Source organism: Ictalurus punctatus, chromosome 24 (genome assembly GCF_001660625.3).
Source record: "Ictalurus punctatus breed USDA103 chromosome 24, Coco_2.0, whole genome shotgun sequence".
Taxonomy (NCBI): Eukaryota; Metazoa; Chordata; class Actinopteri; order Siluriformes; family Ictaluridae; genus Ictalurus; species Ictalurus punctatus.
Window position 1 is genome coordinate 942371 of NC_030439.2, and position 26893 is coordinate 969263.

The 26893-nt window shown below is 40.7% G+C and overlaps 1 protein-coding gene and 1 long non-coding RNA gene across 3 annotated transcripts; one reads left to right on the forward strand and one right to left on the reverse strand.

Annotated features, from left to right (window-relative positions):
- Positions 1-11624: 11624 nt before the first annotated feature.
- Positions 11625-24345, reverse strand: tmem170b (transmembrane protein 170B). Of its 2 annotated transcripts, none has more exons than XM_017455287.3 (3): positions 23990-24345; positions 14918-15088; positions 11625-13608 (listed from the first exon to the last, which is right to left on the reverse strand). In XM_017455287.3, exons 1-3 carry the CDS (start codon positions 24162-24164, stop codon positions 13478-13480), a joined length of 477 nt encoding a protein of 158 aa, XP_017310776.1. In that variant the 5' UTR covers positions 24165-24345; the 3' UTR covers positions 11625-13477. The 2 variants fall into 2 exon arrangements, with proteins under 2 accessions (XP_017310776.1, XP_017310775.1); XM_017455286.3 differs by having other exon boundaries at positions 14918-15115.
- On the forward strand, positions 24339-26807 carry LOC128629026 (uncharacterized). Its single transcript, XR_008393350.1, has 3 exons — positions 24339-24690; positions 25575-25740; positions 25866-26807. It is a non-coding gene; the product is annotated as an uncharacterized LOC128629026 (long non-coding RNA).
- The last annotated feature ends 86 nt before the right edge of the window (positions 26808-26893 follow it).

Sequence of the window (26893 nt, forward strand, 5' to 3'; positions counted from 1 at the left end):
CAACGACATGACTGTCATTGTGTTGACTAGCAGAGAAGTTTCACAGCAAAGATTTTGTGATTAATATTTAACACTGACTGAAGCCCAGGTTCACAAAGACAAAAATACATGTGGTTACGCAGACAAGGTCAAATGCAACTTCTGGACTTTTTCCACAAGTGGGCACCATTTAAATAAAATGAAAATCCAAAAAAGACCATGATTTGTATGATTTATGTGAGGTATGTGCATAGCAAAAGGACATACTTTACAGCATTTTATCAGTACAGACGCTTTAGCTCAATCTTTTGATCTCACTTTATAGCAGAGCATTCGGTTTGTACTGGAACTTGCTGAGGTTTTTTTTTTTGTGACCGAAATTGCTCGATTTTCCTGCAGGTTTGTTCACATTCTTTGTGCTTTTTTATGGAAAACTATTTGAATTGGTGAAATTGAAATTGCACGGTGATGTTTGTTGGTAAATGAGAACTTTTAGCTGTACTCGTGTACGACTCGCGTGAACCGAAGAAGGCTTTGGCTGAATGTGTTGTGATGTCGTCACATCCAAATATGCAGAAAATCTGCAGTCATTTAGAAAAATTGCAAGCTCCTCCATATATTCCAGAGTTTGATTGATTTTGCGTTAATTACTGCGATCATCTGTGATGAATAATGTAACAGCATCGCCCTGCATATGTTTAAGATATTTTCAGGAAACATTATAGCCTATATCAGCATTTTAAAACAACATACATTTACATTTATATAACCTAGGTTCCTTCCAGCCAACAATACTAACAGGCTTTTTTTCCCCCAGATCTTTCAGCAAAGGTCAAGGGAAAAGCAGCGACTCCCTGGAACGCCCTGAATTCAAACAGATTGTTTTATAGTGTGAGTGAGGGGGACTGACCGCTGTGTCTCAAGTCCAAATTGGTGCAGGAATGGCACTGATATATGTTAGTGAAGCTTGACTGGCTAGCCTAAATATCAGGCAGTGGCAGGGCAGGAAAACAGCGTCCAGACAGCGAGATCTGTCAAGGCCTGATTAAAGATCTCTATTGTGGCAGTGAAAGGCCTTGCAGCTTTCAGAACAGAGCCATGGCCTAAATGCCTGGAAAATGGTGTCTGGAAAGAGCTGAGATTCTTGCAGGATAAATTATTTAAAGACAAATGAAGCTACTGAGGTAAAATGTATATAAAAAGAAAAAAAAAACCCTGGACTTAGATCAGCGCTCCTTTTAGAGAGTTTATCATATAATATAAACCTTCATGTACTGAAGATGTGGTCAATTAATGAATTCATTTTTAATCTCTGAACTATTTGTACTTGAATTTTTTTTGTACTATACAAGTTCATGATTGCCCACGTTATTCATTGTATTAAGGACAAGGAAATGTTTTATTTTAGGTGAGAAAAAGTATAGGAACCGATAGTCTGAAAGTAATTTGAAGTAAATAACACTTAATAATCAGTTGTGTTTCCTTTACTTGCAGTAACTGCATCACTCCTGTGACTCACTGACACCAAACCGCTGGTTTCTTCTTCTGTGAAGCTTCTCCAGGTTTTTACTGCAGCTTCTTTCAGGTGTTGTGTGTTTCGGGGGGTTTCTCCCTTCAGTCTCCTCTTCAGGAGGTGAGATGCTGATCAGTTGGGTGAAGGTCTGGTGATGGACTTGTCCAGTCTATAACCTTCTACTTTCCCCCTGATGAAGTCCTGTGTTGAGGTAGAAGTGTGTTTTGGATCGTTGTCTTGCTGCATGATGAAGTTCCTCCTGATTCATTCGGATGCATTTCTCTGTAAATTGGCAGATAAAATGTTCCTGTGAACTTCTGAACTCATTCTGCTGCTACCATCATGAGTTCATCATCAATAAAGATTAGTGAGAATGTTCCAGAAGCAGCCGTGCAAGCCCAAGCCATGACACTACCTCCACCATGTTTCACAGATGAGCTTGTATGTTCTGGGTCATGAGCAGATCATTCTTTCTCCACACTTTGGTCTTTCCATCACTTTGGTAGAGGTTCATTTTGGTTCCAGTACTTTTGTGGATCATCTCTGTATTTCTTTGTGAATTCCAGTCTGGGTTTCTGATTCTTACTGCGGATGAGTGGTTTGTATCTTGTGGTTTGGCCTCTATATTTATGCCCTCAAAGTCTTCTTCAAATGCTGGATTGTGACCTTCACCCCTGCCCTGTGGAGGTTGATGGTGATGTCACTGACTGTTGTTTTTGGGTTTTTCTTCCCAGCTCTCACAATGTTTCTGGTTTCTGCCATCCACTGCTGTTGTTTTCCTTGGCTGACCTGATCCAGGTTTCATTGTTAGTACACCAGGGGTTTCTTTATTTTTCAGGACATTCCAAAGTGTTGTACTGGTTATACTCAATGGTTGTGCAATGGCTCTGATTGATTTTCCCTCTTTTCTCAGCTTCAAAATGACTTGCTGTTCTCCCATAGACAGCTCTCTGATATTCATGTTGGTTTATCTTTTTTTTTTTATCAAAAAATGCAGTCTTCACAGGCAAAACCTAGAGCACAAACCAAGAGTAGACATTTAGAGCAATTTAGTGTTTAAACGTTCAATTTAATAGGACACACCTGGGCAAAAAGAAGCACCTGTCTGTCACATGTTCCTATAGTTTTTATCACTTAAAAAATAGGTAGGTTCAAATAAAAGGTGCTGTGTTGTAAGGTGTTTAACAAATCTAGATGTAAAATATGAGGAAATGAAAGCTGAAATTCTGTTCTATCGTCTCATATTCCACTTTTGATCTCAAACCCAAATGTCATCAGTGTACAGCAAAAAAATAGAATTGGCCTTGCTGTTTCAATACTTTCTGAGGGGACTGTAGCTTTGACAAAGTTATTGTTATTTTAGTTGTCTACCACAGTACAATGGAGTTGAAATTAAATAATGAGTATAAGCTCAGATTCAGCTCAGAAGTGACAATCCATCCAAATCAGGTGAAACGTGAAGGAATTACAGGACTTTTTATGTGTGGTTTCCCACCTCCCCTCCCCATTTTAAGGGACCAAAAGTAATTGGGAAGCTATAAGAATCATTGATTAAATTGTAGTGTTTATTACTTGGTTAAAATCCTTTGTAGTCCCTGACTGCCTGAAGTCTGGATCTCATAGCCATCAGCAGGCACTGGGTTTCTTCCTTGCTGAAGCTCTGCCACCCCTTTACTGCAGCCGTCTTCACTTCCTGCTTGTTCTCGGGGTGAAATGCAGCTCGAATGGATTCAGGTCAGGTGATTGACTTGGTCATTGCAGAACATTCCACTTCTTTACCTCAAATAAGCATTGCGTTGCCTTTGAAGTACGCTTCAGGTCATCGTCCATCACTGTTGAGGTCAGTGTGAAGTTCTGACCAATGAGTGTTGAAGCATGTGTCTGAATGTGAGCAGATAATATCACCCTCTGTTTCAGAATTTTTGTTGCTTCTCTCAGCAGTCACATCATCAACAAATACAAGAGAACCAGTTCCAGTGGCAGCCGTACACGCCCATGCTTCAGATCATGAGCAGTTCCTTCCCTTCTCCATACTCTTCTCTTCTCTTCCCATCATTCTTCTACAAGTTGATCTTTGTTCCAGAACTCTACTGGATTTATTTTTAAAAAATTTTAGATAATTTAATTTTTCTAATCTGGTCTTCCTGTTTTTGAGGCTTTACCAAGGGCGTCTTGTGGTAAACCCTCAGTATTTACTCTGCTGAAGGCTTCTTTTGATTGTTGACTTTGACACAGATCCTCCTACCTCCTGGAGGATGTTTTTTCTTCACCAGGTCATCCAGCACCATCAATTTCTGGCAGCAGATAGTAGATCTCCACACCTAATGACATGGAACAGCTGAGCAACCGACTGTCCAATTACATTCTGTCCCTTAAATAGGGGAGGGGCAACATATACAAAGTGCTGTAATTCCTACACCGTGCACCTGATTTGGATGTAAATTCCCCTCGAATTGGATGTAAATTCCCCTCAAGCCCCTCGAAGCCTCGGGGCTTGAGTTCCCTCCAGAGAATATGACGTGCTGAGATGTGACAGATCAGACTCGGAGATGTTGTGAGAATCCATTCGCTGGAGGTTTATTAATAAGATAATCCAGAATCTAAATCTCAGTAACAATAAGCAGGCCAGCAGAGTCATGCACACAGAGAGCACAGTGATATCAGAGGACAGATTCAGAGAGCAATCAGAAAGCCAGACAGTCCAACTTAATGATTTCAACAGTTCCAGAATCCAACGGGTAATCCAAAAGGCAGATAAACAGTCAGACCCCAAACAGGCAAACAAACAGCGCGGCCCTTTAACGAGAGGCAGCACTCAGTGAGTGTGTGGGACCATGTGCTTTATATAATGCTCGCACAGGAAGTACCCTAACTGTGACAACTGATGAACAGTTCTGGGAATTCTGGGAAGACTGAATGTTCTAGTTTAAACTATTTGAGGTGTCAAAATCTTATTTCCACATATTTCATTTACATTTGATTTATTTCCTTAAAATTAGTTAAGAAAAATTAGAATTGATTTTGCATTACGTTAAATTGGGTATATTTAAATAGAACACTCTCATTCTGGGCTACATGGAACCCAATTTGGGTCATTCCTGTATCGCAGTGCTAGGTTAATACAGAACCGAAGACAGATTAATTTAAGAACACTTTGTTGAGTTACGTGTTATGGGACTACCACTTCCACCAGAGCCATCAGGGTAAGACCATTCCCCCAATAAGTAATAATAAGTAATAACCAATTAAAAATCTGTCAACCAGAATAGTTTCTTTCAGGTGGAGGAAGATGAGGAATTTTGTCATAAAAGTAAATAGTTAATGCATTAATTCGGTTTAATTCATTAAAAATTTGAAATTCGATTTAATGAGCTTAAAGGGTACACAATGATGTTAACTGGATCAGCAGGAGTTTTTGATAAAAAAATAGCATTACATGTTTACTTTAAATTCCATTAGTTTGGGGTACAATATTTGTACATTACATTGTACTTTATACATTAAATTTATATGAACACAAGTACTGACAATGGGCCTCATACAAAGAATATAAAAAACAAATATAATATAAATATAAAGACAGCAGGTCAGTGTGGAGTGGAGCGTACGCACCTGGTAATTTACAGCTTATTGCCATTTATCAACATACACACGTGAATACGAATAAAATCAGATGTTTTTGTAAATCCACGTAAATCACAAACAGTTTTACTGAAAGAAGAATGAATGAGGTCCAGTGTCTTTATATTATACATGTTTGTGTTGATGTCATTCTCATTAATTAACTCATTCATGAACTGGAAACTTTGATGAACTGCATTTAAAAATGCTATCCAGTAACAGCTCTGACGTAATACAGAAAGTCGTAGCATGCCATTTTACAGGTTAGTGTGTGCACTTTAGCATCCTCGGTATGACTCTAAAAAAGTTTTTAAAAATTTTTTATTTAGCCGTAACTGTTTCTCAAATCCACATTTTCAGTTACACTACACACATTTACAGACTCGTCTCTGTAAATTGAGACACATATCCCAAATTAAGATCAAAATATCTTAAATATGTGAGATTATGTGACCCCTTTTGCGCATGAGACATGGCAAGTTCATCAGGTTTTAATGGCAGTGCATGTGCTCAGATAGGACTGTTTAAAATAGAGAGCAAGGTTCTTTCGTTTGACTCAAGGTTGTACAGCTCAGTGGAGATGGTGCTGAATGTCTAAATTACACTCTATGTACCAAGTTCAGCTATTGACATAAAAAAAAAAAAGACAGGCCAAAAGACAGACTTGTGATAACTGAGATTCGATAGCTCATTAGATATTGTTCATAAAAATCTTCTTTCGTTTAATAATGAAATCTGTAATGTTGATCATCGACATTTCTCCACTGAGTCACCAGAGGGCACTGTCCCCTGAATATTGAACACACTTACATGGATGTCAGTTTCTTGTTTTTAAAAGGATATAATGCACAGGTACACTAGGCCGGGTTTGAAGCCTTGCTGAAGCCCTCATCAGAAGGATCCTTGTAACTTTGAAGGTAATTTGCTGAGAGGAATGAACCAAAATCGAACCACAATGCTGCAAAAAGCTTATTACTTCTTAACATCGATATGACGATGCTGTAACCGCCAACAGAGTACTGTCTGTAATAATAATAATAATAATAATAATAATAATAACAATAATAATAATAATAATAATAATAATAATAATAATAATAATAATAATGAATTTGTGTTATGTGTTAAGTCCAAACCAGTTTGTAATTGACCTTGTTTGTCTTTGTGAATGATTTTCTCTTTTAGGGGAACACATGCGCCCTCTGGTGGATCCCAGTGAGAAAACAAGTTATAATTTGGAATATGAGAAGCTCTACAGAAGGGGCCTTTATTATAATTTTTATTTCATTAAATTGGTTTTCGTTTAAGCTGTAAGGTATCATTTGGATTAACTATAGGATTTAGCTTATTAATGATTGAATTACAGTGAAATGATCTGTTTATTTTTATATAACTAAACATTTATGACACTTTTCAAGGAAATTGTCTCCAGCTCAATCCGTCTCCCTATACACAAAGACAAATGATCTTGCCATGTGGTGCTCATTAATAACACAATCCTGTCCCTCTATTTAAAAAAAAGATGGAATTAAAGTCTTTCTTTACCGTTAGCAGTGTTTGGCATTTTGACAATATGACACTTTTAAGGCTACAACACTATCGAGGTATCTGAATATGGGAATGTTTCAACTGTAACAATAATCATAAAGTTAGTTAGATCAAATCATATACATGTGTATAATGTTTATAATGTATAACATAAACATGTTTATGTTTATAATTTAATACGCTTCAAGATGTTGCAAAGTACTAAACACAGTTTGGTGAATTGGAAAGTCTGCATGGCTGAGGTTAATTGGGACAGAAAGAAAAGTGAATAAATATATAGATGTTTGGGGGGGGTGGATATCAAACAATTACAAACAACACAGGATTATAAAAAATATATATTTGTTAAATATAGTTGTGCAACAATTATTGGCACCCTTTTAGTCAATTTGTGAAACCTCCCTTTGCCAAGATAACAGTCTTCTCCTGGCAAGTGAGAATGGATGGAGCCCTTATAAGATGGATAAATTGTGCCTATAAAGGGATGCACATGGTCAGCAACGACACTCAGACAGGCTATAGCATTCAAATGATGCTCAACTGGTTTTAAGAGGCACGATGTGTGCCACGACCACAGCATGACACCAGCACCACCACCACCATCACCACCAGCAGCCTGGACACAAGGCCATTCAGTTAAACCTGTAGCCTCAGATTTACTACGCTGTATGTTAATCTTTACATTCTGAATAATTAATGATTGTACTTATCTACTATAAATTTGATAATACCTTCTTGTGCTTTGCAGTTGAACATCATTTTTAAACTGTTGTCTTGCAGCAGAACAAAAGGCGGGACACCTCGGCAGGCGCCTGTACAGACGGGCGAGGATCACACATTGTTCCGAATAAAACCACCCAGAACTTAACCTGAAACAATGGAAGCTAAAGGCTGGGTCTACCTAATAAGTAATCCTAAAAATAGGGCACTAACAGCCATCATTGAGAGCTTTGGCTCGATCTTCATGTGATCTGAAAGACAGAAGGTGCTCGGACTGACGTCAGGAATTCAAAGATCACGTTAAACGTTAAACATCCTGGTATGAAGTTGTTTTCTCTCTTTAGATCTTCCAGGTTAAAGAATGTCACTTTGACTGCTGGTGTTTCTTCACTCAAGTGGGTTTCCTGAGGAGGAAACTAGAAGACAATGGAGCCACTTGCACACTCAATGTCTCAGGAGCTACAGATCACATCCCAGTGGAAATATTCCCCTATTAAGATGTCTGGTTAGTTGTAGTCTGTACGTACTGGCGTTACACGCACCAGTCTGCCCCGAGCATATTTATATTTATTCACTTTATTCAGTGACTCATGAGGGATACAGTTCAACTCTATGAACATTGCTTGAGGACTTCACGTTATGAGTAAAGTCACATTCTCATTGAAAACCGACAAAGAATTTAAAGGTAGGCTCTTTTACAGCCGCGGGTGCTCGCATGGGGAACACGTGGTTGTTCTGAAAGATATAGGAGACCTAAATGAAGTTAAAGAGTTCAATTAAATTATGTTCTGCTAATGACTATTTGTTGATTTAGTCTGTAAATGAAAAATGACAGTTTTACAGTAGCCCTGGGATTTTTTGTTTATTTTTAAGTGTCCAGGGGCATAGGATTCACCAAAAACTTCTGGAACAGGCCACGCCCACTTCCAGTTTAAATCCAAAAACAGATACAAATATATTTGATCACAGATAGTGGCATTGTGTTACATCCCTACAGCACACACACACACACATACACACACACACACACACACACACACACACACACACACACACACACTTCATGGTCTCAGCTGTTTGATTATATTCCTCCTAGGAGACTCCATTAATCTTCATAGCCCCGTGTTTACACTAACGATCGCTGCACTCTTTATAAAGTCCTGTAGGTCACTAAACAAAGCAGAGGCATCAGCGCAGGAAGCATTCGAGCTCATTAAATCTGATGCTTTGATTAGACAAACGGAGTCAATATAGACAGAGTGCTCCAGTAGACTACAGTGAATGCCTCATTTAAAAAACAAACAAACAAAAAAACGAGTTTTTAAATCATTGTTTAATGGTCTATCAAGACTGCCAGCGATCCACACGTATACCAGGTCTGTCTCCACACTACTGAATAATACTGAACAATTCTAATGAAGTCCTACAGCATGCAGGGCGTGTACTGACTTAGACGCTACATAAATAGCTGCCCGGTCTCCAGCCTTACTCCAGAAGGCTCCAGGGACCAGGAGAGCGTGCCACGCTACCCTGAACGTCCACTTACACTATGACAAGACAAGAGTTTATGCAAAGTGATTCATAGTCTATACAAAAACAAAACATGCTAAACTGTCTAGCCACAACGCAAAAGAAATAAGCAGTATGAAAAATAAATAAAGTGCATAAGTCATGAAAAGGCGTGCGTGTCGGACATTAATGAGATTTGAGGTAAAAGTTCATATATGTAATATACATGAAAGAGTTCAGATTTAATATGGACCAAAAGATATGTTTAAGTGCCAGATCAAAGCTAACCAGAACTGAGAACTCTTTATGGGTCTGTTGGTGTCGAGCCAGACTCAGTAAGGGATGCCATGTGCATTTTATTTACCTGGTAGTGGACTTGCTAAATATTGAAACTCGGCGTGTTCTGGAGTCTTGGAGCATAAAAGGAACTAAGGATTAAATAGCGTAAGTATGAAAATGACCACAGGATTGGTTATGTTTTATTACAAAATGGTTTATTTTTCATTTCAAATGTCAGCAGATAATTTACAGGAAAAAAGCTACTGTACAATAAATTGGCAAGTTATAAACCCCAGGTGTCTGCTGATAGAAAATTTAAAAAAAGAACCTTATCATACACTATCTACATGTGCCAGTGCTTATGTACAGAGTTGGCTGAGGAGGATTGTCCGAAATCCTTTCCAGTTTCGCTTTCTGCATGTAGTCACAGAGCTTAATGACATATAAGACACTTGTGTAGCTCAAACGAGGTCACGGGAGAAACAAATCAATGGACCGGCTGGATTTTAAGGGAGAATATTGACTGTATGATCTTCTCGGTGGTTCAGTATACACGGTGTTAGTCATTCTTCCTACAAAATAAATAAATAAATAAATAAAAGTCTTGTCTGTAAACACACTTCAACTTTCACCATAGAAAACCAAATGTTATGGAGTCGATCATGTCTTTATATAACTTAGATTTGTGGTGATTTGGGCCTGCATGTACAGAAAAGAAGGTTCAGACACACAAACCACGTCTTTGTTGACCAGCCACATTTGGGTCACAGAGAAAAAACTGTGCAAAATATCTATTTAATGCCAAAAATCACTAAATAGCTTCATTCTATTGTACTTTAGTCTACTAGTAAGTCTCTCTCTCTCTCTCTCTCTCTCTCTCTCTCTCTCTCTCTCTCTCTGTCTGTGGCAATAATTTACCAAGACATAATAAATCCAGGAACATTATCTGGGCTCGCATACTTACATTTATAAAAGAAAAAGGCAGCTGTAGTCCCTGCGTTTCAAAAATTACGCAGGGGATTAAAACCTTTAAAACAACGGAATACAGAGATCTTTCAGACCGAGTGCATGTACAGAAAATCGAGAAGATGAAACGACGTTAGAATAAATAACCTCCATACACATAACCACAAGAGAACTCCGTTCTCACGCTCCCACTCACACACACAATAAACTCTTAATGATGTGTAATGTTATTTTAGATAAGGAAGAACTCTAAACATTTTAGTTCTGTAGCATTAAATCTGTTGAATTTGTAATGAAGTATAATTAGGTATTGTAAGAAGATAAAGTTTTTGAAGAGGGGCAGATATGATGAGTCACTGATCAGTCTGTGAACTACAAGCAATGCAATCAGGGACATCAATTCTCTCTCTCTCTCTCTCATGTCATAGCCTTCTCAACTAATTACAGCCCACTGGCGCTCTCTAGTGGACAGATCTGCTACTGAAGGTGAACAGTGACAATTACAGAAGCAAATAATAATAATAATAATAATAATAATAATAATAATAATAATAATAATAATAATAAGGCTTTCATAATACTTTAGACCCTCCCTGGTCTTTCACAGTACCAATCAGAACTAAATGGGGGCGAGTCTGCAAAATATATATTTTTTAAATAATACTTTAGCGTAAAGAAAGACTAATGACTGGAAATAATCATCTCTAGCTGTGATTCTGTGGTAGGAATCACTTTATCATCATTTTTGAAAATGATAAACTGGTACAAAGCATTTCCTGTGCTGCAGTTCCTTGTTCGCTCAGATGAACCTGCATGTCCATAATCATGGACATGATTGGGGGGTTTGGGATACAACATAGTCCTTATGCTACTTAAATACTGAACAAATATACGGAAAGCTACTGTACCTCCTTCGTTCCTTTTCTTAAAAACCTGTTTGAATACAGATACCATTTTAAAAACCAACCATTAATCGAATCTCTTCTCTGAGCTATGAATCAGAGTATACGTAAGACACACACAAAAAACAAAACAAACCCACACACAGGAACTGCTGCAAGTTCCTGCAGAAATAGCAGCAAAGTGGAGCTGTAAACAATGTCAATGTTTTATATAAAATAAAATAAAATAAAATAAACAAAGTATTAATAATACAAAAAATACGCGATAGTTTTTAAGTGACAGAACAAATCTAGGTTTGCGTTTCTGGCTGCAGTACATGAAAACTCCTGTAGATGGTACAATAAAGTGGCTTCATTCGAAATACAGCGATTGCACATTTTCACATTCAAATCTGTCCTTCCACCGAAAAACTGAAACACGGCCCGTTCCAGTCCAACACCGGCTTCGCTCTCAATCCCCTTTTAAACGAGGGGGAGAAAGAAAAAAATACAAACATCACATTTGTTCCTAATGCATGAAGAGTTTGCTACTTTTTTATGCAATGAAATGTGAGTCAGCAAACCTGAATGATTGGGGGGGGGGGGGGGGGGGGGGGGTATATGTATTTAATGAGGTTTTCACTGTAACTACCAGAGGCTTGTGAGAAGAAGAAAAAACCCTGCTGCTCTCCTGGTGTAGTTAAAAGGTTGAGCCGTTGCATTAAAAGTGATCTAAAATGAAAATAAATAAATAAATAAATAAAATAAAATAAAATTCTTCATCCTGGATTTCTGACAGCTGGATTTATTTATTTGCTTATTAAATAAGGTGAACCGTAATTTCCAAAATTTGTACATGTTTAAGAATTACAATCATCTGTTGTTGTTGTTTTTTCCCCCAGGTTCTGCCGCCTCTGATCTCATTCCATAACGTCTAATGTCCGCAGCGGCCCGAGCATCAGGGCCACAACGGCACTGAACACAGGAACGGCGGACCAACGGGCTCATTAGAAAAGTAGAGTAAATAGTGAAAGTTAGGATATTCGGGTGTGTGTGTGTGATGGGGGATGAGTTCACGTCCTCACGTCGATCCGTGTACAAAAAGGTGCGCAGTAATCTACAGAACCCTCTGAAGCAGCAGTGCACCAGATTCACACTCTCCCCTTTTTCCGTACACTTTCACACACAGAGTGCTCTTAAGGCTTGAGGTTTAAAAAAAAAAAAAGAAAGAAAGAAAGAAAAAGAAAAGAAAAGAAAGGGGGAAAAAGGCGAGTCTACATGCAACTAAGCCTCATGGGACGTGTTTAAACTGAGAGGTCCGACGCTTCAACAATGGTGGATTATAAAGGTGATTAAAACACACACTGAGCAGAACAAACGCGTTCATACAAACCCAACAGCAGCACTTTAACAATTCGAACATTACTCGAGCGGAGAACTCCGAGAAATGTAGAACTGATGCTGGAGACTGAATAAAGAACGATAATTTCTGGTTAGAGCCGTTTAAAAACACGAGGATGTAGCATTCTGACTGAGAGACACACAGGGGACGTCATATATAAATAAAAATAATAAAAATAAAAATAATAAACTGGAAATAAAAATAATAAACTCAACCAAGAGAAAAGAAATGAAAAGAAGGCATTTGTCATCATTCACTTAAAAAAAAAAAAAAAGGAAATAATTTTTATTTGTCCGTAATAAATAATTAAATATGTTTGGTAATTAAAAGTAAATATTGAATAATCTGCATTAGCTGCGAGTCCTTATAGTAAAGTGTGGTGGATTTTGTACAGGATCCGCAAAATCCTGCACAGATGCACCTGTTAACATTTTAGAAAGTGCAAAGCATAAGCCATTCATTCTTAAAGGTGTTTTTTTTTTTTTTTGCAGTATATACACACTGTAAATATTGTGTATCCACACTGATATACTGCTGTAAATGGAAACATCACAAATAGAAGGGGTTAAATATATTTGGTTAATTGAATGCGGTAGGCGTAGCTGGCGTACGGCGTCTCCGCTGGCTGGTCCTCGGGTGCGAGCTCTGGATTTACGGAGTGCTGAACGGGCCCACGCAATACAGGATGGACAGAAACACTTTCCAGAAGTACACTCGAGAAACAAACATATATTTTAAAAAAATAAATAAATAAAAAATAAGGACAAACTTCCAAAGACAGTCACTTCAGTTTTCCATGATCTGCAGTTGTAAGTGGGCAGCGACCAACAAAGTGCAGTTTTTTTGTTCGTTTTCTTTAAATCCAGAGAGATTTGAACCACTTGATTTTCTGAGCACTGCCTGCTGGAGGTCCATCTGGTCATTGAGGAGGAACCTCAAACACCTTTCTTAGCATTTGTTGTGGCCTGGCCACATCCACAACCCATAGATCCATCCCTTCTGTCTCGACCAACCTGTTACACCAGCTGGATGTCACGGTCACTGAACCACCACGTCCATTCAAAGAGTGGCCAGGATGCGGGAGAAGGAGATTAGGATGGCGAGAGTGGTCTGGCCCACGCCGAACACCAGAGCCTCTAGAGGAGCCATGTCCTTTCCTGCGACACGGTACACCCAGGCCACCACCGCACCTGGGACGAACACGACATGGACAGAGAAGGATGTTTCAGTGAGAATAAAAATAAAAATCTGACCGATTCCTTCCTGAACATAATGTAAAATACTCATAAAACCTACATCCATCATAAATCACAATACTTGTTTAAAAACAAACACCTCACATACTGTACATCAGGTTCAATTTCCACCAGAAAGAAAGCTCAGAACTCTCTCCACTCTTACAGTCACGTATGTAATCACTTCTAGCACATGAAACAAAACCGGGCATAGTGCTGCAGAGTAACACCACGAACACACCGTGAACCCGGGAACAACAACGACAACACAATGACTTAAATACTAGTGCTAATTAGACAATAAAACGATTCAGGTGCTGTGGTCATGTGACATGCTGTGGCTGATGGTAGTGTAGTGAGTGTGTAATATGGCCATGGGCATGTCCTAGCATAGCATTTACGATCATATCCAGAGCGTGAACCAGGTGATACAGTAGTCCTGTAGTCCGTGTAGAATATGATTTAAATTAACAGTTGAAACTACAAATCAACAGTTCTCTGGGAGCTTGACGGCAAAAATGTTCTTCGGCAGCTCGGTCTTTTTGGACCAGGAGACCTGTAGATAAATTCCAGGTTTCCAGACAAACTGATCTGGCTTGAGGGCCTGTGACTGGGGTCCAAATACACCACAGTGTCATATAATAAAGTGCGAGTCTGTCCTTCTTATCAGTATTAAGTACTCACACCATCTGCCCGAAGTTCTGAGACGCTTTTCTGCGCACCAGAGCGCTTATCCGAGTTACTACAGTACAAACTTCGTCAGCTCACACCGGTCCGGACATTCTCCTCGGATCGGATCGGATCCGATCTGCCTCATGAACAAGCCGTTTCAGCCTGCAGACCCTCTGGTCAAATTCCCAGGAGATCAGCAGTTTCTGAAATACTCAAACCAGCAAATCTGGCACCAACAACCACGCTGCAGATATTATATTTCTCCCAGTTCTGATGTTTTCTTCTGAATTTATTTGCATTATTTTATGCTTAGTAATCAATAACAATTAGTCATATTTCATTTATTAGCAATAATTTACCCGTGTCACCTACCCTATGTGTGTGTGGGGAGATAATAGAAGTGCAAAAAAGGTTTAATTTGCTAAGAGAGGCCAAGAGAGGTGGAAAATAGGCTTTTGAAGACAAAAAAAAGGGGCGTGACCCGTTACTGAGCCCTCCAACGTTCAGCAGAAACGGATGTCACAGATGACTAGGTGTCAAAAACTACAACCAAGAAAGAGGGGTGGATGAATGAAAGGGTGCGAGTACTCACTGGTGAGGACGCCTCCGATAATGGAGGCGAGAAAGCCGGCGCTGATCAGCACCAGGGTGATGAGGCGGCCTCGCTTGTGCCTCTGCAGCATCACACACATGAGCAGCCCCACGGCACCGTGTACAAACAGTGAAGAGAAGAGACACCACAGGAACACCCAGTACCACATCTCTGCAACAGACACAGACACGCCTTCAGCTGAAAATATACAAGCAGTGACAGAAGGGTCAGGGTTTTCCATCAGCGCTGTGGAACATCTTGAAGAGCTGCATGCAGAAGCACCAGCAGTTACTCTCTATATTTCACGTCGGAAAAGCACGCCTTGGGCGTTTTCGTCCTGTCTGTAGGAGCTTCATTTCTTAAATAACTAGAGCAGGAGTGGGTGCAGGTTTACACTCCAACCAAGCAGAAGCCACACTCGATAATCTACTGAAAGCCAAGCTCAACAGGTGGAATCATGAAGACCTGCACCTACAGCGGCCCTTTGCAGATCAGATTGGACACCCCTAGATTAGAAGATGATAAGTGACTCTCTGTCTGAACTGTCCTGTTTCTCTTGCACATTACGCTTTTAACTTTAACTTTAACTACTACTAAATAATACATTTATAAGTAGTTTAAATGAACATACAGTGAGGGAAAAAAGTATTTGATCCCCTGCTGATTTTGTACGTTTGCCCACTGACAAAGAAATGATCAGTCTATAATTTTAATGGTAGATTTATTTGAATAGTGAGACACAGAATAACAACAAGAAAATCCAGAACAACTCATGTCAAAAATGTTATAAATTGATTTGCATTTTAATGAGGGAAATAAGTATTTGACCCCCTCTCAATCAGAAAGATTTCTGGCTCCCAGGTGTCTTTTATACAGGTAACGAGCTGAGATTAGGAGCACACTCTTAAAGGGAGTGCTCCTAATATCAGTTTGTTACCTGTATAAAAGACACCTGTCCACAGAAGCAATCAATCAATCAGATTCCAAACTCTCCACCATGGCCAAGACCAAAGAGCTCTCCAAGGATGTCAGGGACAAGACTGTAGACCTACACAAGTCTGGAATGGGCTACAAGACCATTGCCAAGCAGCTTGGTGAGAAGGGGACAACAGTTGGTGCGATTATTCGCAAATGGAAGAAACACAAAAGAACTGTCAATCTCCCTCGGCCTGGGGCTCCATGCAAGATCTCACCTCGTGGAGTTGCAACGATCATGAGAACAGTGAGGAATCAGCCCAGAACTACACGGGAGGATCTTGTCAATGATCTCAAGGCAGCTAGGACCATAGTCACCAAGAAAACAACTGGTAACACACTACGTCGTGAAGGACTGAAATCCTGCAGCGCGCGCAAGGTCCGCTGCTCAAGAAAGCACATATACATGCCCATCTGAAGACTGCCAATGAACATCTGAATGATTCAGGGGACAACTGGGTGAAAGTGTTGTGGTCAGATGAGACCAAAATGGAGCTCTTTGGCATCAACTCAACTCGCCGTGTTTGGAGGAGGAGGAATGCTGCCTATGACCCCAAGAACACCATCCCCACCGTCAAACATGGAGGTGGAAACATTATGCTTTGGGGGTGTTTTTCTGCTAAGGGGACAGGACAACTTCACCGCATCAAAGGGACGATGGACGGGGCCATGTACCGTCAAATCTTGGGTGAGAACCTCCTTCCCTCAGCCAGGGCATTGAAAATGGGTCGTGGATGGGTATTCCAGCATGACAATGACCCAAAACACACGGCCAAGGCAACTAAGGAGTGGCTCAAGAAGAAGCACATTAAGGTCCTGGAGTGGCCTAGCCAGTCTCCAGACCTTAATCCCATAGAAAATCTGTGGAGGGAGCTGAAGGTTCAAGTTGCCAAACGTCAGCCTCGAAACCTTAATGACGGAGAAGATCTGCAAAGAGGAGTGGGACAAAATCCCTCCTGAGATGTGTGCAAACCTGGTGGCCAACTACAAGAAACGTCTGACCTCTGTGATTGCCAACAAGGGTTTTGCCACCAAGTACTAAGTCATGTTTTGCAGAGGGGGTCAAATACTTATTTCCCTCATTAAAATGCAAATCAATTTAGAACATTTTTGACATGCATTTTTCTGGGGTTTTTTTGTTGATATTCTGTCTCTCACTGTTCAAATAAATCTACCATTAAAATTATAGACGGATCATTTCTTTGTCAGTGGGCAAACGTACAAAATCAGCAGGGGATCAAATACTTTTTTCCCTCACTGTACATGAGTAATCTGGTAAAAAAAAATAAAGAACACTTTATATTTATAATTTTATCTACTTATTTGGTACTTAAGTAGAATATATATTTAGTAGAAAAAACATTTTTCATCCATCCATCTTCTACCGCTTACTCCTTTTCAGGGTCACGGGGAACCTGGAGTCTATCCCAGGGAGCATCGGGCACAAGGCGGGGTACACCCTGGAGAGGGTGCCAGTCCATCACAGGGCACAATCACATACACACTCACACACACATTCATACACTACGGACACTTTAGACACGCTGATCAGACTACCATGCATGTCTTTGGACTGGGGGAGGAAACCGGAGTACTCGGAGGAAACCCCCGCAGCACGGGGAGAACATTCAAACTCCACACACAGAGAGCCATGGAGGGAATCAAACCCCCGACCCTGGAGGTTTGAGGCGAACGTGCTAACCACTAACCCCATTTTTCATGGACCTGCATAATTTAGTTCAGTTTACATGAAGCAGACTTGAATAAAAAAATGTAAGTCTCTAAAATTACTCACAATGTAATATTGTTGTCTGAGGTTTTGAAGTACATATGACATGATATATTTACAGTGTATTCCCTCTTGTTTTCCACTGTATCACTCCGCTTTTCTGGGCCCGCCCTTAAGTAACAGAAAAGCCATGAGTACCACCAGCGCTTGGTTCCATCAAGCTGTTGCTGAGATATTGTCTCACTTCAAGTTGCAAATAAACCCAAATCTTGTTTATTAACATTGCTAAGTATATGAGACAAGTTTCATGTCAGTAGGTAAAAGTGTTGCTGAGATATAACTTCCTGTTTAGCTACTTAGCCATCAAAATCATTTGAAGCTTATGGACGAAACCTCTCACATACACTATGCTATATGGCCAAAAAGATGTGTCTTCTAGAACATCCCATTCAAAAACCATGGGCAGTAACATGCAGTTAGTCCACCTTTTCTGTTACAATAACTTCCTCCACTCTTCTGTTACAATAACTTCCTCCACTCTTTTGGAAGGCTTTCCACTAGATTTTGGGGTGTGGCTGTGGGGATTTGTGGTGGTTATTCAGCTACAAGAGTGTTAGTGAGGTTGAGGTCAGGTGCTGATGTTGTGATGGTGAGGAGGCTCCAGTTCCAGTTCATCCCAAAGGTGATGAGTCAGTGGGGTTGAGGTCAGGGTTCTGTGCAGGAGTCCTTCTACCTTCTTCCAATCTTCACACACCATGTCGTCATGGAGCTCACACTCTCTGTGCACTTTGTGTGGTGCTGGAACAAGTTTAGGCCTCTTAGTTCTTAGAGAAAATGTAATGATACAGAGTACAGAGACCTTCTATACAATTGCGTGATTCAGACTTTGTGGTAACAGCACATTTGGGGAAGTGGCCAAATAGTGCATCAAAAATCCAAGAGACAAGTTTTAACAAAAATTTGTAGATGAAGAAGTGAAAATGGCCGAGTTCCTGTTTGGCAAATCACAACTTCATTACATGAACTTCATTAAACTCTGTGCCTTCTGGGGAATCAAGAGAAACAAGAATCTTGATTTGTTGTTGCGCAGGTCAAAGGTTATGAGCAGTTTTAGAAATTTGTGAATAATAATGCCTAGCACCCAGAATGACCTAAAGAATCAGAAGAACATGGAATCACATTTCTACAAGTCGTCCTCGTCATCATAAAACACACACTTCATACAAGGAAAATTTCAACATCCTAACCACTTAACTACCATTTCTCAGTGTCATAATATCACTGTAATATCATCAGAATCAATTTAATTCAGTTAAAACTTCACTATCACAAAGCCCAGTGAAGCCCATAAACACTGCACACGTTCTTGCGAAGGTGAAGCCAAGGAGTGGGACACTGAAATAGAAAGAGAAGACTTATAAAGAGAATCTCAGCACAGAGCTACAGACACTTTCATCAATCTCTCTTTAAACAGAGACATCAGGAAGGTGAGGCATCACAATGCATCAGCCTCAATGCCACGCTTGCTCCACACAGCCCTGTCTCACATCTACTGATGACTGAGTTACACCAGAGGAGTGTGCTGACTCTGACCTTCAGCTAATACAACAGCAGGCAAAGGAAATCCACACATCAGCTGTGGAGCGCTGAAGGAAAAGAGACACTTTGCTGCAACAGGACTATCTTGTTGTGCTGTTAACTTACAGGTAAAATTAAGAAATAGAATAACACAAAGAAGAAGAGCACAATCTAGCCATGCTGTTATCTTTAGTGTCAAACTATAAGAGATGAGACGCAAGGTACCATGAGCATTTGTACAAACAACTTGTATCCACATATAAAAATCTCCCAACAAAGGAACAACAACAAAGGAACTGGTGAAGGAGCAGGAGAAGGAGTATGTACATCCACCAGTAAGAGAGCCCTACATGGCCATGGCCTGAAAAGCCCCTACTCCAAAAAACCAAGACTGAAATTTGCAGGTGAATGAAGACCCACGATCATCACTATGTATGGAGGAGAAAGGGTGAGATCTGAAGAACACCATCCTAATTGTGAAGCACGAAGGTGGCAGCATCATGTTGTCAGGGTGCTTTACTGGAACAGACACTGGTTACGTCCGAAAGTAGACAGCATCATGAGGAAGGAGGATATACTGAATTATACTGAAGCCACGAATAAAAACATTAGGCAGAAAGCTGAAACTGAGCCTTTCAGCAGGACAATGATGCTAAGCAAACCTCCAAAGTTGTAACAAAACGGCTTCAAAAGAACAATCTGAAAGCATCAGAGTGGACTTCACAACGCCCTGACTTGAATCTGAAAATATGAAATGTGTAAAGTTGCAAAAAATTGAGTTTGAATGGCTTTAGCCTAGGTGTAAATAAACTTCCAGCCTCGACTGCAAGACCTAAACATCGTGTCTCCTTGCTTGTGTTGTTTGAACTTAGCAGCGTTTGATACTATTGATCATAGATCTAGATGTTTCTTGGACCATTCCTGTTCCTCTTGCCTCAGGTCTTACTTGACTGATCGTTATCAGTTCGTAGATGTCAACGGTAACTTCTTTACACTTACTGAGGTAAAGTTTGGTGTTCCACAAGGTTCTGTATTAGACCCACTTCTCTTTCGCTATATAATGCTACTTCTGGGTCAAATTATTTGAAAACATAGTATTAGCTTCCACTTTATTGTTGATGACAAACAGTTGTATGTTTCAGCAAAGCCAAATGATAGACACCAGCTTAATAAAGTTGAGGAATGTGGAAAGGACATTATTCGAAAATCTATTCGATCAAAAGGTGCAGGCTATTTGTTGGTGCCTGTAACAGTGAAGGCTACAGCAGGGGAAGAGCTTTCTCTTACAAAGCCTCACAGTTACACAGCAAAATCCACAGTGTTGATTTAATACCCAGAGTGTTGAACTTACACCCTACAGAGTTTATATAAGTCCAATGGACACAAATGAACACACTGGGTGTTAACTCAACACTAGGGATGTTACTGTGTATGAGCCTTCCAATTAGTGTTCAGGACTCAGACACAGCCTCAGTGTTTAGGTCATAAAACATATTTGTTTGGTTAAGATTTAGTGAACTGGGATGTTTGGATGCTGTCGTCCTCCCGACACACGCTCATGAGTTCACTCAGGTGTGTTGATGGTGGAGCGGCTGGGTGGTTTATGTCGCAGGGCGTCCTCATGTCCGTGTTACCTTCTGGCTCTCCCTTTTAGTTACGGTGCCATAGCTAGTCCTGCCAAAGTCCCTGCTTGCACTCTGCTTTTACAACTATAGGAAGAACATAACGCTAAAAAAATTTTTTTAAAGACCTTGATGTGCTCACTGAATGTCCATTCAACAGTTTCAGTACCACTGTTTGCCATCGTGGAAGAGTACTGACTCAATCACACTAACCAAAAAGTGTCACCTGAAAGAGGATAGATTCCCTTTTGAATCCGGTTCCTCCCTCGTAAATCTATAAGCAGATTTCGGTAAAGCTGCTTCGTGTCAGTGTTCAGTGTTAAAAGCGCTATACAAGTAAAAATTTATTTAATAATGATATCACAACATTTACAAATGTTACAACCTACTTCAGATGATCCTTAATACAGCACACAATAATTGTGCCATTGCTAACACAATACATAATTAAATGCTGAGCTGTTCCTGTTTAACAGATGAACACGTAAACGAGTTGACAGCAGCTTTGTCTCATCAGAGAGGGCAATATGCTGGTTGTGTGCCGGTGTTATAGCCATCAGAGGCAAATCTGTGGTGGATCAAATGTGCTGCCTGCCTACTGTATCATTTTCATTTTCAACACAAGCCTCAAAACCTCAAAACAGGCTCTACAGAAAAGCTTTAGCGTTGTTACTGCTTGTATACGGTGTGAAGGCACAACCACCTAGGCCTGGCTCTGCTGTGTTATCCGAGCAGCATACTGAGAATTACCAGTTTCTATTTACAAACTGGTCCAGTTCAAGTGAATAAGTTTGACTTTCGCACAAGAAAAGCAGAAGGAAGTGAGTTTGCTATGTGGGCTTATTAAAAAAACAAACAGGAAATACCATTTGCTCGAGTCCGCAGTCTCATATCTCACTGAACACAGTGTTAGTGTGACCTTATATAAGTCCTGACAGCTTAAATACCACCGCGCTCTTTAATCACCGCTCTCGGTGTTACAATAATAAATATTTCATTGTTATTTGTTCCTTCATATTTCATGTTCTTTACAAACCGTTAATCGTACTGATAACTGAAAATACAGCACAGAATGAGGTGGAAATAATCTTTAAAATAATATCCATGTACAACCATAAGCCTGTCCATAATCGTTATATTGTGCCTATATTAGGAGACATTACAAGTATATAAAGTTTTTCCAGACTATTCTATGATTCGAAAGTTTTGGCCCTCCGTAATACGGACACAACCTTCTCAATACGTTTAAACAGTGTTGTGTAAAATCCCACACACACATGTTTAGGGCACTATAAGTAACGTATTATTGATCGTTTCATACATTCATTTAGAACAAAAAGCACTTGGTGACCTATAACAATACAGTGTTAGTGTTGTCATGGTGATGCTGTACAGTTAAGTCTATACTGTTCAGCTTAAGTGACTCTTACTGAGTGGAACAACAGAAGGCAACGTTTGGGAATCCCTGGTAGTGATAATAACAACAGAAAGCATTTCTAAGGGCAGTGTATTTTAAAGAATGAGTGTGTCTACATTATTCTGATAAAATTATGAGTAATCCTATTATTCTATAGTCTGTTTACAAAGATAATCTTCGCATATTTTATAGTCATCTGTCCCTTCGTTCATTCATCTGATCTTCAGATGCACCACTCCTTTCTATCTTGTGGTTAAACTCTCTGGTTTCAGGCTGGTGTCCTGTCCCGTGCTCATATATATATATATATATATATATATATATATATATATATATATATATATATATATATATATATATATATATATATATATATATACTGTGATGGTGTATCACTGTGTACAGACATACACCAACATTGTCATTGTGCAATTACTAGGACTGCCTTGCATGCACAAAGATGATTTCTGTTAGCTGTCCATGTGCTAAACATCTAATACAACTTCCATCTTCACCCAAAAGACTGAGAGTGGAAGCGGGACCCCAGTTCAGTGCTGCTGCATCAAATTCCACTAAGAAACTCATCATTTTCTTTCATGTGACTGATAACTCTCAGTCAGATAAAACCACGTACACTAAGCAGCTGAACGTACAGGGCTCATCTCCACTTGTGTACAACAATGTGTGTGCGTATAGCGTGTTTTCTGGAGTGAAGAACAGGGGATTCATGAGATGGCTGGCAGTAATTATTCACAGTGTTGCTTTACTCTGTGTTACACTTTTCTATTTAATTCTCTACTATCACAACTTCATATCCTAAAAATGGAATAACGGAACTAATCCGGTAACCCTGACACGAGGCTCAATGCAGGACGCAGTCAAACCACGAGGAAAAACATACCCGGGTTTGGATGAACCTCACGTGGAGGAGTGTTCAGTGATGTCCCGCAGCACTGCAGGTGTTAAATTAACCTTGCAAATGTTCGTTCATCACCACGTGGCTGACACTGTGCCAAACCTCTAGTGGATGGGCGTGTACTCGCAGAGAGACATGCAGCAGGAGATATGAGGCATGCGGCAGGAGATGTGAGACATACAGCAGGACACATGAGACATACAGCAGAACACATGAGACATACAGCAGGACACGACACATGCAGCAGGAGATATGAGGTATGCAGCAGGAGATATGAGACATACAGCAGGACACGAGACATGCAGCAGGAGATATGAGACATACAGCAGGAGATATGAGACATGCAGCAGGAGATATGAGACATGCAGCAGGACGCATGAGACATGCAGCAGGACGCATGAGACATGCAGCAGGACGCATGAGACATGCAGCAGGACGCATGAGACATGCAGCAGGACGCATACAGCAGGAGATATGAGACATGCAGCAGGAGATATGAGACATGCAGCGGGACACATGAGACATGCAGCGGGACACATGAGACATGCAGCGGGACACATGCAGCGGGACACATGAGACATGCAGCGGGACACATGAGACATGCAGCGGGACACATGCAGCAGGAGATATGAGACATACAGCTCGAGCTTCTTGGATATAAAATTCCATTTATACATGGATGCGCGCGTGCAGCTGCGCGTCTCCCGTTTCATAAACCGGTACTGACTTCACGCGCTGGAGAGGAGAATGAATGGATGGATGGATGGATGGATGGATGGATGTGTAGAGGGAGCGAACGCATGCTGAGCCCTTTTTTAGTGTCACTGCCACGTACCTGTGAAGTGCTGCAGTGTGGGCACGGTGCCTTGTACCCACAGACTCAGCACGCGCTGCACGGATAGATTAATGGAATAATCCTTGCTCATGGTTCCGCCGCCGACACCCGGTTTCGCGCGCGTCTTTGTCAAACGGCTGAACGTGGCTTTGGACGGAAGAGACGGGCCTGACATGGAGAGGGAGGTCTACCGCCCTCTTTTACCAGCGACGCCCGTGTTTGGGCTGACGGTGTCCGGTTGCAGCGGAGAAGCACCGTTACTTCGTCTCTTCATAGTGGAGAGTAACGGCGGCTGCTTGGAGGCCATGTTGTCGGCTACACAAGCGCTCCTACATCCATCCCTCCTACATCCATCCCCTCGGTCTGAGCGCGTCAGAGCGCTTAAAGGCGCAGTGCACGGGCAAGCGGAGCACGTGACTAAACAGGCCCTGCTATTCAATCAGAAGCTGTTCCATGTTAGGAATTAAAACTTAAAGACTTCAATTCAATTCAATTTTATTTGTATAGCGCTTTTTACAATAGACATTGTCTCAAAGCAGCTTTACAGAAATATCAACATGGTATACAGATATTAAAGGTGTGAATTTATCCCCACTGAGTGAGCCGGTGGCGACGGTGGCAAGGAAAAACTCCCTAAGATGTTTTAAGAGGAAGAAACCTTGAGAGGAACCCGACTCAGAAGGGAACCCATCCTCATCTGGGTAACAACAGTTAGTGTGAAAAAGTTCATTATGGATTTATATGAAGTCTGTATGGCGTTAGGAGCAGCCGTAGTCCCAGCAGTCTGGAATTAGAGAAGATTTGAGCTCCATCCAGAGGCAGAAAGGATCTGGATCTCTAGTATCTCCATAAATTCGTGTGGGGCTCGGCGAAAGGACAGAGGGAGAAAAAAGATAATTATGACTGCGAAGTAGTAGAACAGAATCTAGTCAGGGTAGGCTTGAGTAAACAAATACGTTTTAAGCTTAGACTTAAACACTGAGACTGTGTCTGAGTCCCGAACACTAATAGGAAGACTGTTCCATAACTGTGGGGCTCTATAAGAGAAAGCTCTTCCCCCTGCTGTAGCCTTCACTATTCCAGGTACCGTCAGATAGCCTGCATCTTTTGATCTAAGTAGGCATGGCAGATCATAGAAAACAAAAAGGTCGCTTAGATATTGTGGCGCGAGACCGTTTAGTGCTTTATAGGTTAATAAAAGTATTTTATAGTTAATGTGAGATTTTACTGGGAGACAATGCAGTATTGATAATATCGGGGTGATGTGGTCGTATCTTCTGGTTCTAGTTAGGACTCTAGCAGCTGCATTCTGGACTAACTGGAGCTTATTTATATTCCTACTGGAACATCCAGACAGTATGGCATTACAGTAATCTAATCTAGAGGTGACGAAAGCATGAACTAGTATTTCCGCATCATGTAGTGACAATATGTTTCTATCTTAGAAATATTTCTGAGATGAAAGAAAGCTACGAGTTTAAGACGAGTTTAAGTGGAGATTGAAAATTACAGCAACAGTGCTGTCAAGAAGTATTTGTCCCCATCCTGATTTCTTCTGCTTTTGTGTATCTCTCATACTAAATAGTTTTAGATCTTCAAACGAAATACAACATGAAACAAAGGCAACCCTGTGATGGACTGGCACCCTGTGAGGGTGTACCCCACCTTGTGCCCCACGCTCCAGGTTCCCTGTGACCCTGAAAAGGATAAGCGGTAGAAGATGGATGGATGGATGGACAAAGGCGACCTGAGTAAACACACAATACAGTTTTTATTTTTTATTATTGAAACAAAATAAAGTTATCCAACACATATCCCCCATGTGTAAAAACTAATGACGTTCTTCTTGTGGAATTCTGTGTGTGGTTTACTCCAGATGTTACGGGACCCCTGTCTTCCAACTTTCCACTCATCAGTCCACTGAACATTCTCCCAAAAGGTTTGAGGATCATCAAGGTGTGCTTTGGCAAAATTCAGACGAGTCTTAATGTTCTTCTGGGTTAGCAGTGGTTTTCACCTCACAGCTCTTCCATGGTTGCCATTTTCCCCCAGTGTCTTTCTGATAGTGAACCTTTCATGAACCTTTATTGATGCAAGAGCGGCCTGTAGGTCCTTTGATGTTGTCCTTGGTTCTTTTGTGACTTCCTGGATGAGTCGTCAATTTTGGAAGGTCGGACACTACTGGGAAGGTTCAATATTGTGCAGAGTTTTTCCATTTGGAGATAACGGCTCTCACTGTGGTTCTTTGGAGTCCCAGAGCCTTTGAAATAGCACTGTACTTTATCCTGAGCTGCTGTCAACTAATCCATGAGCTGACTCTGTTTTTGTAGTTAAATCTGACAAAATATGATCAGTTAAACTGCACCGACCAGAGGTCTCCAAGCATGTTCCTGCACATCTACCTTCCTGAAGACGTTAGCTCTAACCATAATCATACCCACCTGACCATCTGCAGTAATCGCTGCTTTAAGAAGTTCTCGATCAACTAAAACAGGTGTGTTCGATTTTGGTTGGATATGAAACCTGCAGGAAGGTCGATCTCAAGGAAGTAGTTGGTGAGCACTGGTCTAGACAGTATAAGCACTATCGCTTATCTACACCACCAGAGGGCGACCTGTCTACACCACCAGAGATATCACCAGCGATATCTACACCACCAGAGGGCGATCTAATCCAGCATCTGACTTTCTTCCTCTGCGTTCTGACTCACTTCCACCAAAACAAACCTGAACACGTGTTAATGGTGTGTGAGATGTTTATCCACAAGGTGACGCTGTTGTAAAGGACCCTAACTTTCCCGTTAGTGTGAATCCACATATAAACCATTACAAAGTACCTCATGTTCATTTTAATTCATTTATCACAGTGTTTACGAGATAAATAACTGCATTTCTATGACAGGCA